The following is a 17,210-nucleotide window of genomic DNA, read 5'->3' on the forward strand; positions in this document are numbered from 1 at the left end:
GTGCAATCTGATTGACCATGTCAGATATGCGGGGGAGGGGGTATGCGTCCAGCTGGGTATATCTGTTTATGGTCTGGCTGTAGTCGATGACCAGGCGGTTTTTATCGCCGGTCTTTACGACTACGACCTGGGCACGCCAGGGGCTGCTGCTCCCCTCGATAATGCCCTCTTTCAGGAGGCGCCGCACCTCAGAGCTAATGAAGGCTCTGTCCCCGGCGCTATACCGCCTGCTTTTGGTAGCGACGGGTTTGCAGTCAGGGGTAAGGTTAGCAAACAGAGAGGGTGGCGGGACCTTGAGGGTGGAGAGGCTGCAGGTGTTACGCGGTGGGCGGTTTAACGTTTGCTGGTTGTTGACTGTGAGTGGGGGGAGGGGTCCACCGTATGCTAGGGTTACGCTTTGGAGGTGGGATTGGAAGTCCAGCCCTAGTAGGACGGCAGCGCAGAGATGGGGGAGGACGAGGAGTTTAAAGTTTTTATACTCCGTGCCCTTAACCGACAGGGTCACGACACAGTAGCCGCTGATGTCCGTGGCGTGGGACCTCGATGCCATCGAGATTCGGCTGCGCGTTGGTAGGACAGAGAGGGAGTAGTGGCTCACCGTGTCTGGGTGGATGAAGCTCTCCGTGCTTCCGCTGTCGAACAGGCAGGTCGTGGCGTGGCCGTTCACTTTGATGTCCATCATTGACTTGGACAGATGGTGCGGGCGGGCTTGGTCCAGGGTGACGGAAGCTAGTGTGTAGCTGAGCGAGTCGTTGTCATCTGCGGGCGAGGCGGTCGGGCGTGGTGAGTAAAATGGCGTCTCCCACGAGGTAGGGCCCCATGAGGCACTATTGGGGTCGGTTGCCTTAATCAAAGATGGCCGCCCCCATGACTCATGTGTGGGGATGCTGGCCTCAGTTGCCCTAAACAAAGATGGCCGCCCCATGACTCATGTGTGGGGATGCTGGCCTCAGTTGCCCTAAACGAAGATGGCCGCCCCCATAGTTCGCATGCGGCACTGCTGGCCTCTGAGGATCCGCTCCTGCAGGCCTTGGAGAAGTGGCCTTTCTTCAGGCAGGTTTTACATATGGAGTTCTTGGCTGGGCAGCGCGACCTCGGGTGCTTCTCCTGGCCACAAAAAAAACAGCCGGCGGCCCGATCGCGGATGCCCGATGTCGGGGCCGGTGCCGGGGGTGGCGGGGCCGGTCGGGTCCGGGACGCCGACGCAGAGGTAGGTCCCGGGGGCGGCGCTGGGAAGGGTGCTGTGGTAGGGGTCGGGCCCGAGTCCCAGGGTCGCGAGCAGTACCTGGTGAATGCTTCCTGATCTTGGTGGGCCACTTCCAGGGAGATAGCGAGGGCTTCAGCTTTTTCCATGCTGAGGTCTTTAGCTTCCAGCAGTCTTTGCCGTGAGTACTCGGACCGTAGGCCTTTCAGGAATGCGTCGCGGATATTATCTTCAGTATTTTCGGCTGCCGACACCGATTTAAAGTCACAGTTCCTGGCGAGTGCATATAGCGCCTGTGAGAATTCGGCTACTGATTCTCCTGGCTGTTGCGGCCGTGATCTTAGAAGGTGCCTAGCGTACATGTAGTTTACCGGGGTCCGGTACTTCTGTTTCAGCAGGTTGATGGCGGTCTCGTAGGTAGTCATGTCCTCGATGAGAGTGTATACTCTCGGGCTCAGTTGTGCCTGCAGGACACTTAGTTTGGATGCCTGAGGGACGCTGGATTCTCTCAGGTATGATTCGAAGCAGACCAGCCAGTGTTTAAAGTCTGCGGCTGAGTTTGCTGCTCGTGGGTTCAGGTCCAGGTACGGCGGTCTGAGGGCTCGCAGCCAAGCTGGCTGGTGTGGCTGTGCTCCTGGGAGCTGCGCTGGTGGCTCCTCCGCCGGTTGTGACTCGTTGTCGGACATCATTAAATTTAGTCAATAAAATTGATATACCTATCAATTCCTCCAATAAAAGGCGAAGAGTTACGAAGGTGACTAAAGGTTTTTATTGACTAAATAACAGCCCACTCTCGTGGGTGATCCGATCCAAGCAGGAGGAATACCAGCCAGTCGCTCACCTTTATACCTGGCCTGGTGGGTGGAGCCAAGGCGGAGTCGGCAGTGGTCATCCCAGGTATAGCAGTGTGGCAAGAGGCGACCTCGTACCGTGATACAATAGTGGTCAGTGATACAGTTATAACGAACAGTGGTGAACAGTGCTAACTACTAACAGTGATACGATAGTGAACGTGGTTTACCACATCTGTGTTCCATTGTTGACTGACATCACATGAGCTTCGCCAGCGCTCTGAGGTAGCGCCTCGCTCCTCGGCCATTGTGCCTTAAGACAGGTGTGTAGTGCCTGATTTGGCGCTCCCATCACCTCCAGGGGCGATAGAAGCCAAGTTTGCCGTCGGAGGTGATAATTAGTGCCAGGCCGGTAATCGCGCCCCAAACGGGGCGATACCGAATTTCTCCCCCTATGACACTATGGCTCTATGAAACGGACCGGTGCTGATGTTAATCTTGTAACCTTATCTCTCTCCAGACTATACAGGTAGATTGTGCCGCCAACCTCAACTCAACTGGGAACCAATCTGGGATCTTCTCCTGTAATGTCAGTCATCCCATGTTCAGGAGTGGCGGAATGGTAGGCTTCAACCTTTGTAATCATAGAAACATAGAAACATAGAAGATAGGAGCAGGAGTAGGCCATTCGGCCCCTCGAGCCTGCTCCGCCATTCAATGCGATCATGGCTGATCATCCAAACTCAGTACCCTGTCCCTGCCTTCTCCCCATATCCCTTGATCCCTTTAGCCTTAAAAAATATATCCAACTCCTTCTTGAATATATTTAATGAATTGGCCTCTACTGCCTTTCTGTGGTAGAGAATTCCACAGGTTCACCACTCTCTGGGTGAAGAAATTCCTCCTCATCTCTGTCCTAAATGGCTTACCCCTTATCCTTAGACTGTGACCCCAGGTTCTGGACTCCCCGACCATTGGGAACATCCTTCCTACATCTAGTCTGTCTAGTCCTGTCAGAATGTTATAAGTTTCAATGAGATCCCCTCTCATTCTTCTAAACTCCAGCGAGTACAAGCCCAATCGACCCAATCTCTCCTCATACGTCATTCCTGCCATCCCAGGTATCAGTCTGGTGAATCTTCGCTGAACTCCTTCCATGGCAAGAACATCCTTCCTCAGATAAGGTGACCAAAACAGCACACAATACTCAAGATGTGGTCTCACCAAGGCCCTGTACAACTGCAGCAAGACATCCTTGTTCCTGTACTCAAATCATCTGCCGAACCCCTCTGGCCCGACATAGGAACAGGAGGAGGCCCATTCTGCCCCTCGAGCCTTTTCCCCAGCCATTCGATCAGGTCGAGGCTGATCGGTACAATCCCAGTCAAGGTTCCTGGGATGAAGAGATTGACCGATGGGGAGAGATTGAATAGAATGGGCCGATATTCTCCGGAGTTTAGAAGAATGAGAGGCGATCTCATTGCAAAGTATAAAATTCTTTGAGGGATTCACAGGGTCGATGCCGAGTGGGTGTTTCCCCCTGGCTGGAGAGTCTAGAACAAGGTGTCACAGTCTCAGGATAAGGGCCGGCCATTTAGGACTGAGATGAGGAGGAATTTCTTCACTCAGAGGGTTGTGAATCTTTGGAATTCTCTACCCCAGAGGGCTGTGGAGGCTCAGTCGTTGAGTATATTCAAGACAGAGATCGATAAATTTTTGGACTCTAGGGGAATCGAGGGATATGGAGATCGGGCGGGAAAGTGGAGTTGAGGTCGAAGATCAGCCATGATCTTATTGAATGGTGGAGCAGGCTCGAGGGGCCGAATGGCCTACTCCTGCTCCTATTTACCTTAAACATTCACCCCATCCACCACCGGCGTACCGTGGCTGCAGTGTGTACCATCTACAAGATGCACTGCAGCAACTCGCCAAGGCTTCTTCGGCAGCACCTTCCAAACCCGTGACCTCTACCACCTAGAAGGACAAGGGCAGCAGGCGCATGGGAACACCGCCACCTCCAAGTTCCCCTCCCAGTCACACATCAACCTGACTTGGAAATATATCAGCCATTCCTTCATCGTCGCTGGGTGAAAACCCAGGAACTCCCTCCCTAACAGCACTGTGGGAGTACCTTCACCACGCGGACTGCAGCGGTTCAAGAAGGCGGCTCACCACCACCTTCTCAAGCTCCATCTCCGCACGCCATCCCGACTTGGAATGGTATCGGCCTTGGAGAGGGTGCAGAAGAGATTGACCAGAATGGTACCAGGGATGAGGGGCTTCAGTGATGTGGAGAGACTGGAGAAGCTGGGATTGTTCTCCTTAGAGCAGAGAAGGTTAAGGGAGGGATTGACCAGAACGGTACCAGGGATGAGAGACTTCAGTGATGTGGAGAGACTGGAGAAGCTGGGATTGTTCTCCTTAGAGCAGAGAAGGTTAAGGGAGAGATTGACCAGAATGGTACCAGGGGATGAGAGACTTCAGTGATGTGGAGAGACTGGAGAAGCTGGGGTTGTTCTCCTTAGAGCAGAGAAGGTTCAGGGAGAGAGTGACCAGAATGGTACCAGGGATGAGGGGCTTCAGTGATGTGGATAGACTGGAGAAGCTGGGGCTGTTCTCATTGGAGCAGAGAAGGTTGAGCGAAAGATTGACCAGAATGGTACCAGGGATGAGGGTCTTCAGTTACTTTAAACATTCACTCCCTCCACCACCGGTGTACCGTGGCTGCAGTGTGCGCCATCAAAAAGATGCAATGCAGCAACTCACCAAGGCTTCTTCGGCAGCACCTCCCAAACCCGCGACCTCTTCCACCTAGAAGGACAAGGGCAGCAGGCGTATGGGAACACCACCACCTCCAAGTTCCCCTCCAAGTCACACACCATCCTGACCTGGAAATATATCGGCCGATCCTTCATCGTCGCTGGGTCAAAATCCTGGAACTCCCTCCCTAACAGCACTGTGGGAGCAGCTTCACCACACGGACTGCAGCGGTTCAAGAAGGCGGCTCACCACCACCTTCTCAAGGGCAATTAGGGATGGGCAATAAATGCTGGCCTTGCCAGCGACGCTCACCTCCTGTGGATGAATTTTTTAAAATTCCTATGATTCATCCAACAGTCTTTGTGAATTATTTTGATGTTTTAAAGGCAATGTTTGGTGCAACGTTTGATATCTCCGATGACTCGACTTGGGAGGAGACCGTGCCGATTAAAGTCGAGGCGAACAGGTAGGCCGCGTGCTCTGCAAGGAATATGAGCGAGTTCCTAATCTCTGTCCGGTCACCAGGGAAGAGAAGGGATGTGGGTATGGGAGTGGGGCAGCGGAGTGGGCAGAAGCAGTGGGGGAGCGTTAACGGTTTTTTATGATGGTACAGGCTGAACACGGACCTCCTCACCTCCCGACTAGACCAGCAGACGAGACTCAGCGAGAATAAGGAGTCCTGGTTCGGGCGCCAAACATTCAGCATCTAAACGCGTGCTGTACCTGCCCTGGGAGTGTTTGATGGGACAGTGTAGAGGGAGCTTTACTCTGTATCTAACCCGTGCTGTACCTGCCCTGGGAGTGTTTGATGGGACAGTGTAGAGGGAGCTTTACTCTGTATCTAACCCGTGCTGTACCTGCCCTGGGAGTGTTTTACGGGACAGTGTAGAGGGAGCTTTACTCTGTATCTAACCCGTGCTGTACCTGCCCTGGGAGTGTTTGATGGGACAGTGTAGAGGGAGCTTTAATCTGTATCTAACCTGTGCTGTACCTGCCCTGGGAGTGTTTGATGGGACAGTGTAGAGGGAGCTTTACTCTGTATCTAACCTGTGCTGTACCTGCCCTGGGAGTGTTTGATGGGACAGTGTAGAGGGAGCTTTACTCTGCATCTAACCTGTGCTGTACCTGCCCTGGGAGTGTTTGATGGGACAGTTTAGAGGGAGCTTTACTCTGTAACTAACCCATGCTGTACCTGCCCTGGGAGTGTTTGATGGGACAGTATAGAGGGAGCTTTACTCTGTATCTAACACGTGCTGTACCTGCCCTGGGAGTGTTTGATGGGACAGTGTAGAGGGAGTTTTACTCTGTATCTAACCCCGTGCTGTACCTGCCCTGGGAGTGTTTGATGGGACAGTGTAGAGGGAGCTTTACTCTGTATCTATCCCGTGCTGTACCTGCCCTGGGAGTGTTTGATGGGACAGTGTAGAGGGAGCTTTACTCTGCATCTAACCTGTGCTGTACCTGCCCTGGGAGTGTTTGATGGGACAGTGTAGAGGGAGCTTTACACTGTATCTAACCCGTGCTGTACCTGCCCTGGGAGTGTTTGATGGGACAGTGTAGAGGGAGCTTTACTCTGTATCTAACCCCGTGCTGTACCTGCCCTGGGAGTGTTTGATGGGACAGTGTAGAGGGAGCTTTACTCTGTATCTAACCCCGTGCTGTACCTGCCCTGGGAGTGTTTGATGGGACAGTGTAGAGGGAGCTCTACTCTGTATCTAACCCGTGTTGTACCTGCCCTGGGAATGTTTGATGGGACAGTGTAGAGGGCGCTTTACTCTGTATCTAACCCGTGCTGTACCTGCCCTGGGAATGTTTGATGGGACAGGGTAGAGGGAGCTTTACTCTGTATCTAACTCGTGCTGTACCTGCCCTGGGAATGTTTGATGGGACAGGGTAGAGGGAGCTTTACTCTGTATCTAACCTTTGCTGTACCTGCCCTAGGAATGTTTGATGGGACAGTGTGGAGGGAGATTTACTCTGTATCTAACCCATGCTGTGCCTGCCCTGGGAGTGTTTGAGGGGACAGTGTAGATGGAGCATTACTCTGTATCTAACCCGTGCTGTACCTGCCCTGGGAGTGTTTGATGGGACAGTGTAGAGGGAGCTTTACTCTGTACCTAACCCGTGCTGTACCTGCCCTGGGAATGTTTGATGGGACAGTGTAGAGGGAGCTCTACTCTGTATCTAACCCGTGCGGTACCTGCCCTGGGAATGTTTGGTGGGACAGTGTAGAGGGAGCTTTACTTTGTATCTAACCGCGTGCTGTACCTGCCCTGGGAGTGTTTGATGGGACAGTGTAGAGGGAGCTTTACTCTGTATCTAACCCTTGCTGTACCTGCCCTGCAAGTGTTTGATGGGACAGTGTAGAGGGAGCATTACTCTGTATCTAACCCGTGTTGTACCTGCCCTGGGAATGTTTGATGGGACAGTGTAGAGGGAGCTTTACTCTGTATCTAACCCGTGCTGTACTTGCCCTGGGAGTGATTGATGGGACAGTGTAGAGGGAGCTTTACTCTGTATCTAACCCGTGCTGTACCTGCCCTGGGAGTGTTTGATGGGACAGTGTAGAGGGAGCTTTACTCTGTATCTAACCCGTGCTGTACCTGCCCTGGGAGTGATTGATGGGACAGTGTAGAGGGAGCTTTACTCTGTATCTAACCCGTGCTGTACCTGCCCTGGGAGTGTTTGATGGGACAGTGTAGAGGGAGCTTTACTCTGTATCTAACCCGTGCTGTACCTGCCCTGGGAGTGATTGATGGGACAGTGTAGAGGGAGCTTTACTCTGTATCAAACACGTGCTGTACCTGCCCCGGGAGTGTTTGATGGGACAGTGTAGAGGGAGCTTTACTCTGTATCTAACCCGTGCTGTACCTGCCCTGGGAGTGTTTGATGGGACAGTGTAGAGGGAGCTTTACTCTGTATCTAACCCGTGCTGTACCTGCCCTGGGAGTGTTTGATGGGACAGTGTAGAGGGAGCTTTACTCTGTATCTAACCCCGTGCTGTACCTGCCCTGGGAGTGTTTGATGGGACAGTGTAGAGGGAGCTCTACTCTGTATCTAACCCGTGTTGTACCTGCCCTGGGAATGTTTGATGGGACAGTGTAGAGGGCGCTTTACTCTGTATCTAACCCGTGCTGTACCTGCCCTGGGAATGTTTGATGGGACAGGGTAGAGGGAGCTTTACTCTGTATCTAACTCGTGCTGTACCTGCCCTGGGAATGTTTGATGGGACAGGGTAGAGGGAGCTTTACTCTGTATCTAACCTTTGCTGTACCTGCCCTAGGAATGTTTGATGGGACAGTGTGGAGGGAGATTTACTCTGTATCTAACCCATGCTGTGCCTGCCCTGGGAGTGTTTGAGGGGACAGTGTAGATGGAGCATTACTCTGTATCTAACCCGTGCTGTACCTGCCCTGGGAGTGTTTGATGGGACAGTGTAGAGGGAGCTTTACTCTGTACCTAACCCGTGCTGTACCTGCCCTGGGAATGTTTGATGGGACAGTGTAGAGGGAGCTCTACTCTGTATCTAACCCGTGCGGTACCTGCCCTGGGAATGTTTGGTGGGACAGTGTAGAGGGAGCTTTACTTTGTATCTAACCGCGTGCTGTACCTGCCCTGGGAGTGTTTGATGGGACAGTGTAGAGGGAGCTTTACTCTGTATCTAACCCTTGCTGTACCTGCCCTGCAAGTGTTTGATGGGACAGTGTAGAGGGAGCATTACTCTGTATCTAACCCGTGTTGTACCTGCCCTGGGAATGTTTGATGGGACAGTGTAGAGGGAGCTTTACTCTGTATCTAACCCGTGCTGTACTTGCCCTGGGAGTGATTGATGGGACAGTGTAGAGGGAGCTTTACTCTGTATCTAACCCGTGCTGTACCTGCCCTGGGAGTGTTTGATGGGACAGTGTAGAGGGAGCTTTACTCTGTATCTAACCCGTGCTGTACCTGCCCTGGGAGTGATTGATGGGACAGTGTAGAGGGAGCTTTACTCTGTATCTAACCCGTGCTGTACCTGCCCTGGGAGTGTTTGATGGGACAGTGTAGAGGGAGCTTTACTCTGTATCTAACCCGTGCTGTACCTGCCCTGGGAGTGATTGATGGGACAGTGTAGAGGGAGCTTTACTCTGTATCAAACACGTGCTGTACCTGCCCCGGGAGTGTTTGATGGGACAGTGTAGAGGGAGCTTTACTCTGTATCTAACCCGTGCTGTACCTGCCCTGGGAGTGTTTGATGGGACAGTGTAGAGGGAGCTTTACTCTGTATCTAACCCGTGCTGTACCTGCCCTGGGAGTGATTGATGGGACAGTGTAGAGGGAGCTTTACTCTGTATCTAACCCGTGCTGTACCTGCCCTGGGAGTGATTGATGGGACAGTGTAGAGGGAGCTTTACTCTGTATCAAACCCGTGCTGTACCTGCCTTGGGAGTGTTTGATGGGACAGTGTAGAGGGAGCTTTACTCTGTATCTAACCCGTGCTGTACCTGCCCTGTGAGTGTTTGATGGGGACAGTGTAGAGGGAGCATTGCTCTGTATCTAACCCGTGCTGTACCTGCCCTGGGAGTGATTGATGGGACAGTGTAGAGGGAGCTTTACTCTGTATCAAACACGTGCTGTACCTGCCCCGGGAGTGTTTGATGGGACAGTGTAGAGGGAGCTTTACTCTGTATCTAACCCGTGCTGTACCTGCCCTGGGAGTGTTTGATGGGACAGTGTAGAGGGAGCTTTGCTCTGTATCTAACCCGTGCTGTACCTGCCCTGGGAGTGTTTGATGGGACAGTGTAGAGGGAGCTTTACTCTGTATCTAACCCATGCTGTACCTGCCCTGGGAGTGTTTGATGGGACAGTGTGGAGGGAGCTTTACTCTGTATCTAACCCGTGCTGTACCTGCCCTGGGAGTGTTTGATGGGACAGTGTAGAGGGAGCTTTACTCTGTATCTAACCCGTGCTGTACCTGCCCTGGGAGTGATTGATGGGACAGTGTAGAGGGAGCTTTACTCTGTATCTAACCCATGCTGTACCTGCCCTGGGAGTGTTTGATGGGACAGTGTAGAGGGAGCATTACTCTGTAACTAACCCGTGCTGTACCTGCCCTGGGAGTGTTTGATGGGACAGTGTAGAGAGAGCTTTACTCTGTATCTAACCCGTGCTGTACCTGCCCTGGGAGTGTTTGATGGGGACAGTGTAGAGGGAGCTTTACTCTGTATCTAACCCGTGCTGTACCTGCCCTGGGAGTGTTTGATGGGACAGTGTAGAGGGAGCTTTACTCTGTATCTAACCCGTGCTGTACCTGCCCTGGGAGTGTTTGATGGGACAGTGTAGAGGGAGCTTTACTCTGTATCTAACCCATGCTGTACCTGCCCTGGGAGTGTTAGATGGGACAGTGTAGAGGGAGCTTTACTCTGTATCTAACCCGTGCTGTACCTGCCCTGGGAGTGTTTGATGAGACAGTGTAGAGAGAGCTTTACTCTGTATCTAACCCGTGCTGTACCTGCCCTGGGAGTGTTTGATGGGACAGTGTAGAGGGAGCTTTACTGTGTCTCTAACCCATGCTGTACCTGCCCTGGGAGTGTTTGATGGGACAGTGTAGAGGGAGCTTTACTCTGTATCTAACCCGTGCTGTACCTGCCCTGGGAGTGTTTGATGGGACAGTGTAGAGGGAGCTTTACTTTGTATCTAACCCATGCTGGACCTGCCCTGGGAGTGTTTGATGGGACAGTGTAGAGGGAGCTTTACTCTGTATCTAACCCGTGCTGTACCTGCCCTGGGAGTGTTTGATGGGACAGTGTAGAGGGAGCTTTACTCTGTATCTAACCCGTGCTGTACCTGCCCTGGGAGTGTTCGATGGGACAGTGTAGAGGGAGCTTTACTCCGTATCTAACCCGTGCTGTACCTGCCCTGGGAGTGTTTGATGGGGACAGTGTAGAGGGAGCTTTACTGTGTATCTAACCCGTGCTGTACCTGCCCTGGGAGTGTTTGATGGGACAGTGTAGAGGGAGCTTTACTCCGTATCTAACCCGAGCTGTACCTGCCCTGGGAGTGTTTGATGGGGACAGTGTAGAGGGAGCTTTACTCTGTATCTAACCCGTGCTGTACCTGCCCTGGGAGTGTTTGATGGGGACAGTGTAGAGGGAGCTTTACTCTGTATCTAACCCGTGCTGTACCTGCCCTGCGAGTGTTTGATGGGGACAGTGTAGAGGGAGCTTTACTCTGTATCTAACCCGTGCTGTACCTGCCCTGGGAGTGTTTGATGGGACAGTGTAGAGGGAGCTTTACTCTGTAACTAACCCATGCTGTACCTGCCCTGGGAGTGTTTGATGGGACAGTGTAGAGGGAGCTTTACTCTGTATCTAACCCATGCTGTACCTGCCCTGGGAGTGTTTGATGGGACGGTGTAGAGGGAGCTTTAATCTCTATCTAACCCGTGCTGTACCTGCCCTGGGAGTGTTTGATGGGACAGTGTAGAGGGAGCTTTACTCTGTATCTAACCCGTGCTGTACCTGCCCTGGGAGTGTTTGATGGGACAGTGTAGAGGGAGCTTTACTCTGTATCTAACCCGTGCTGTACCTGCCCTGGGAGTGTTTGATGGGGACAGTGTAGAGGGAGCTTTACTCTGTATCTAACCCGTGCTGTACCTGCCCTGGGAGTGTTTGATGGGACAGTGTAGAGGGAGCTTTACTCTGTATCTAACCCGTGCTGTACCTGCCCTGGGAGTGTTTGATGGGACAGTGTAGAGGGAGCTTTACTCTGTATCTAACCCATGCTGTACCTGCCCTGGGAGTGTTTGATGGGACGGTGTAGAGGGAGCTTTACTCTCTATCTAACCCGTGCTGTACCTGCCCTGGGAGTGTTTGATGGGACAGTGTACAGGGAGCTTTACTCTGTATCTAACCCATGCTGTACCTGCCCTGGGAGTGTTTGATGGGACAGTGTAGAGGGAGCTTTACTCTGTATCTAACCCGTGCTGTACCTGCCCTGGGAGTGTTTGATGGGACAGTGTACAGGGAGCTTTACTCTGTATCTAACCCGTGCTGTACCTGCCCTGGGAGTGTTTGATGGGACTGTGTAGAGGGAGATTTACTCTGTATCTAACCTGTGCTGTACCTGCCCTGTGAGTGTTTGATGGGGACAGTGTAGAGGGAGCTTTACTCTGTATCTAACCCGTGCTGTACCTGCCCTGGGAGTGTTTGATGGGACAGTGTAGAGGGAGATTTACTCTGTATCTAACCCGTGCTGTACCTGCCCTGGGAGTGTTTGATGGGACAGTGTAGAGGGAGCTTTACTCTCTATCTAACCCGTGCTGTACCTGCCCTGGGAGTGTTTGATGGGGACTGTGTAGAGGGAGCTTTACTCTGTATCTAACCCGTGCTGTACCTGCCCTGGGAGTGTTTGATGGGGACTGTGTAGAGGGAGCTTTACTCTGTATCTAACCCGTGCTGTACCTGCCCTGGGAGTGTTTGATGGGACAGTGTAGAGGGAGATTTACTCTGTATCTAACCCCGTGCTGTACCTGCCCTGTGAGTGTTTGATGGGACAGTGTAGAGGGAGCTTTACTCTCTATCTAACCCGTGCTGTACCTGCCCTGGGAGTGTTTGATGGGACAGTGTAGAGGGAGCTTTCCTCTGTATCTAACCCCGTGCTGTACCTGCCCTGTGAGTGTTTGATGGGACAGTGTAGAGGGAGCTTTACTCTCTATCTAACCTGTGCTGTACCTACCCTGGGAGTGTTTGATGGGACAGTGTAGAGGGAGCTTTACTTTGTATCTAACCCGTGCTGTACCTGCCCTGGGAGTGTTTGATGGGACAGTGTAGAGGGAGCTTTACTTTGTATCTAACCCGTGCTGTACCTGCCCCGGGAGTGTTTGATGGGGACAGTGACTAAGAGAGTGATTATTAAACTTCACGTGACTAACATTGGGTGAAATTCTTTCTTCAGTGAGAATGAACTGAGGATTCTGGAGGGCAATGTTCGCACGGAGACCATTCCCATTCAGTACGCTGTTGAGGTAATCATCTCCAGGTGAGCCCTCTGTCACTGGTTACAGTTCCACCATGATCCGTGGTTAGATTAGATTCTCCCGAAGGTTTAGGTAGGGGTGGCTTTAATGAGTGTGACTCCGTCCTCTGTACTTACCACATGGCCTTTGGGATTTGAGAACGAGGTGGACCAGATTCCTCATCTGGGGATGTGGAGACACTCTCCAGAAGGAGGGATGAGGTGGTTCAACTGGTGCCAGGCCTCTGTTAGGCCTGATTGAGGCCTGAGTTAGGCCGGAATTAGGCTAGAGTCAGAAAGAAAGACAAACTAGCATTTCTCCAGCGCCTTTCACGACCACCAGATGTCCCAAAGCGCTTTACAGCCAATGAGGTACTTTTTTGAAGTGTGGTCACTGTTGTAATGTAGGAAACGCAGCAGCCAATTTACGCACAGGAAGCTCCCACAAACAGCAATGTGATAATGAGCAGATCATCTGTTTTATGATGTTGGTTGAGGGATAAACATTGGCCCCAGGACACTGTGGAGAGATCCCCCATGTTCTTCTTTGATATAGTGCCCCTCTGACAGTGCAGCGCTCCCTCAGTACTCTGACTCCGTCAGTGCGGCACTCCCTCAGTACTGCCCCTCCAACAGTGCGGCGTTCCCTCAGTACTGACCCTCCGACAGTGTGACACTCCCTCAGCACTGCCCCTTCGACAGTGCTGCGCTCCCTCAGTACTGCCCCTCTGACAGTGCGGTGCTCCCTCAGTACTGACCCTCCGACAATGCGGCGCTCCCTCAGTACTGCCCCTCCGACAGTGCGGTGCTCCCTCAGTACTGACCCTCCGACAGTGCAGCGCCCCCTCAGTACTGCACTGGGAGTGTCAGCCTAGCTTTACGTACTCAAGTTCCTGGAGCAGGCCTTGAACCCACAACCTTCTGACCCACTGAGCCATGGCTGTCCTATGTTAAGGTGGGGAGGGAGGGCGGGGAACGGGATTTGGGGGGGAAATAGTAACCATGGGAGGCGGCCACTGTCAATAATGATTGTGACCGTTCTTCTCCCTCTCGCAGAGTGAGCCACACCCGTTACATCAGCTTCGGGGGTCAGGCGGATGAGAAGAGGAGCGTGACACACATTTACAAAGTACGTACTGACATATTAAAACTACTAGGTACTTGGTCTAAGCTATAAACAAAGCTTTAATCAACTGTTTTACAACATGGTGGTCTAGTTGTGTCCTTCACTAGTTCCTGTTCAAGAATGTCATTCACTAGTTCCTGTTAAAGAATGTGCTTCACTAGTTCCTGTTAAAGAATGTCCTTCACTAGTTCCTGTTAAAGAATGTCCTTCATTAGTTCCTGTTAAAGACTGTCCTTCACTAGTTCCTGTTAAAGACTGTCCTTCACTAGTTCCTGTTAAAGAATGTCCTTCACTAGTTCCTGTTAAAGAATGTCCTTCACTAGTTCCTGTTAAAGAATGTCCTTCACTAGTTCCTGTTAAAGAATGTCCTTCACTAGTTCCTGTTAAAGAATGTCCTTCACTAGTTCCTGTTAAAGACTGTCCTTCACTAGTTCCTGTTAAAGAATGTCCTTCACTAGTTCCTGTTAAAGACTGTCCTTCACTAGTTCCTGTTAAAGACTGTCCTTCACTAGTTCCTGTTAAGAATGTCCTGCGCAAGCTGGGCCCATGCCTGAGTATTTATGCTCGCCCTGGACGGCGCCACCCGCGGGCTGCTCAGTATCATTTCATAAGTCTTTCTTTCATGAATGACAAGATTCATGTCACATACCACAACAACAACTTGCATTTATATAGTGCCATTAATGTAGTAAAACGTCCCAAGGCGCTTCACAGGAGCGTAGAATCGGACAAAATTCAACCACCGAGCCACATAAGGAGATATTAGGACAGGCGACCAAAAGCTGGGTCAAAGAGGTCGGTTTTTAAGGAGCGCCTTAAAGGAGGAGAGAGAGGCGGAGAGGTTCAGGGAGTGAATTCCAGAGCTCAGGGCCCAGGCGGCTGAAGGCACGGTCACCAATGGTGGAGCGATGGAAATTGGGGGGATGCTCAAGAGGCCAGAATTGGAGGAGCGTAGAGATCTCGGAGGGTTGTAGGGGCTGGAGGAGGTTACAGAGATAGGGAGGTTTGTTGGGTTGGAGGAGGTTACAGAGATAGGGAGGGTTGTAGGAGCTGGAGGAGGTTACAGAGATAGGGAGGGGTGTAAGGGCTGGAGGAGGTTACAGAGATGGGGAGGGTTGTAGGGGTTGGAGGAAGTTACAGAGATAGGGAGGGTTGTAGGGGCTGGAGGAGGTTACATAGATAGGGAGGGTGGTAGGGGCTGGAGGAGGTTACAGAGATAGGGAGGGTTGTAGGGGGCCGATGGAGGTTACAGAGATACGGAGGGTTGTAGGGGCTGGACGAGGTTACAGAGATAGGGAGGGTTGTAGGGGCTGGAGGAGGTTACAGAGATAGGGAGGGTGGTAGGGGCTGGAGGAGGTTACAGAGATAGGGAGGGTTGTAGGGGGCCGATGGAGGTTACAGAGATACGGAGGGTTGTAGGGGCTGGACGAGGTTACAGAGATAGGGAGGGTTGTAGGGGCTGGAGGAGGTTACAGAGATAGGGAGGGTTGTAGGGGCTGGAGGAGGGTACAGGGATAGGGAGGGTTGTAGGGGCTGGAGGTGGTTACAGAGATAGGGAGGGTTGATGGGGCTGGAGGAGGTTACAGAGATAGGGTGGGTTGTAGGGGCTGCAGGAGGTTACAGAGATAGGGAGGGTTGTAGGGGCTGGAGGAGGTTACAGAGATAGGGAGGGTTGTAGGGGATTTGAACACCAGGATGAGAATTTTAAAATCGAAGCGTTGTCGGACTGGGAGCCAATATAGGTCAGCGAGCACAGTCTACTCTCAATCGTCAGCAAAGTGATGGACGGTGTCATCGACAGTGCTGTCAAGCGGCACTTACTCGCCAATAACCTGCTCACTGATGCCCAGTTTGGGTCCCGCCAAGACCACTCGGCTCCAGACCTCATTACAGCCTTGGTCCAAACATGGACAAAAGAGCTGAATTCCAGAGGTGAGGTGAGAGTGACATCAAGGCAGCATTTGACCGAGTCTGGCATCAAGGAGCCCTGGTAAAACTGAAGTCAATGGAGCACAAATCTTCAGCACGATAGCCGGGATGTTGTCGGAGCCCATAGCCTTTGCTGTATCCAGTGCGCTCAGCCATTTCTTGATATCACGTGGAGTGAATCGAATTGGCTGAAGACTGTCTTCTGTGATGGTGGGGACCTCAGGAGGAGGCAGATATGGATCATCCACTCGGCACTTCTGGCTGAAGATGGTTGCAAACGCTTCAGCCTTGTCTTTTGCACTGACGCGCTGGGCTCCACCATCATTGAGGATGGGGATATTCATGGAGCCTCCTCCTCCCGTTAGTTGTTTAATGGTCCACCTCCATTCACGACTGGATGTGGCAGGACTGCAGAGCTTTGATCTGATCCGTTGATTGTGGGATCGCTTAGCCCTGTCTATAGCATGCTGCTTCCACTTTTTAGCATGCATGTTGTCCTGTGTTGCAGCTTCCCCAGGTTGGCACCTCATTTTTAGGTACACCTGGTGCTGCTCCTGGCATGCTCTTCTACACTCGTTGTTGAACCAGGGTTGGTCCCCTGGCTTGGTGGTAATGGCAGGTTGAGGGATATGCCGGGCCATGAGGTTACAGATTGTGGTGGAATACAATTCTGCAACTGCTGATGGCCCACAGCGCCTCATGGATGCCTAGTTTTGAGCTGCTAGATCTGTTCTGAATCTATCCCATTTAGCATGGTGGTAGTGCCACACAACACGATGGAGGGTGTCCTCAGTGTGAAGACGGGACTTCGTTTGCACAATGACTGTGCAGTGTTCACTGTTACCAATGCTGTCATGGACAGATGCATCTGCGACAGGTAGATTGGTGAAGATGAGGTCAAGTAGGTTTTTTCCTCGTGTTGGTTCTCTCGCCACCTGTCGCAGGCCCAGACTGGCAGTTATGTCCTTCAGGACTCAGCCAGCTCGGTCAGTAGTGGTGCTACCGAGCCACTCTTGGTGATGGATATTGAAGTCCCCCAGCCAGAGTACATTCTGTGCCCTTGCTACACTCAGTGCTTCAGGCTGAGGGGCCTCCCCCTGTTGCTAGGGGTTGTTGCTGATTGTCAATGTGGGCAGGAACACAGCTCTGCTCTGAAACATTGACCTGGTTTGTTCATCCTCACCACAGGTGGAAAACCTCGGAGGTTACGACCTCCCCGTCAATGTGACGTTCGACGTTCCCATGGAGATCTTGGGCCTAGTGAGGTGGGAACTCAGCAGCCTGATCCAGGTTGATCCGGTGAGTGTCATCATGAAGGGATAATTACTAGTCCTAGCCCTGTCTCGGGCTACCCCAGGTCAGGCCTATTCCCCAGACGTTCACCTTCAACTTAAGTTAGAGATAGCCG

At 52.2% G+C, this 17,210-nt stretch overlaps 1 protein-coding gene across 1 annotated transcript in view; it reads left to right on the top strand.

Moving 5' to 3' along the window:
- LOC147094919 (integrin alpha-X-like) overlaps positions 1–17,210 on the top strand; it is a 98,540-nt gene that overhangs the window by 63,158 nt on the left and 18,172 nt on the right. Inside the window, exons 4-8 of the mRNA XM_085973947.1 lie at positions 2,516–2,617; positions 5,142–5,221; positions 12,688–12,771; positions 13,804–13,876; positions 16,991–17,101. Coding sequence (XP_085830073.1) covers positions 2,516–2,617; positions 5,142–5,221; positions 12,688–12,771; positions 13,804–13,876; positions 16,991–17,101 — 450 coding nt within the window. The remainder of the gene's footprint in view (positions 1–2,515; positions 2,618–5,141; positions 5,222–12,687; positions 12,772–13,803; positions 13,877–16,990; positions 17,102–17,210) is intronic.

This window comes from Somniosus microcephalus, unplaced genomic scaffold, assembly GCF_052327205.1.
Source record: "Somniosus microcephalus isolate GS21.2 unplaced genomic scaffold, FLI_Smic_1.0 unresolved_chr1, whole genome shotgun sequence".
Lineage (NCBI taxonomy): Eukaryota > Metazoa > Chordata > Chondrichthyes > Squaliformes > Somniosidae > Somniosus > Somniosus microcephalus.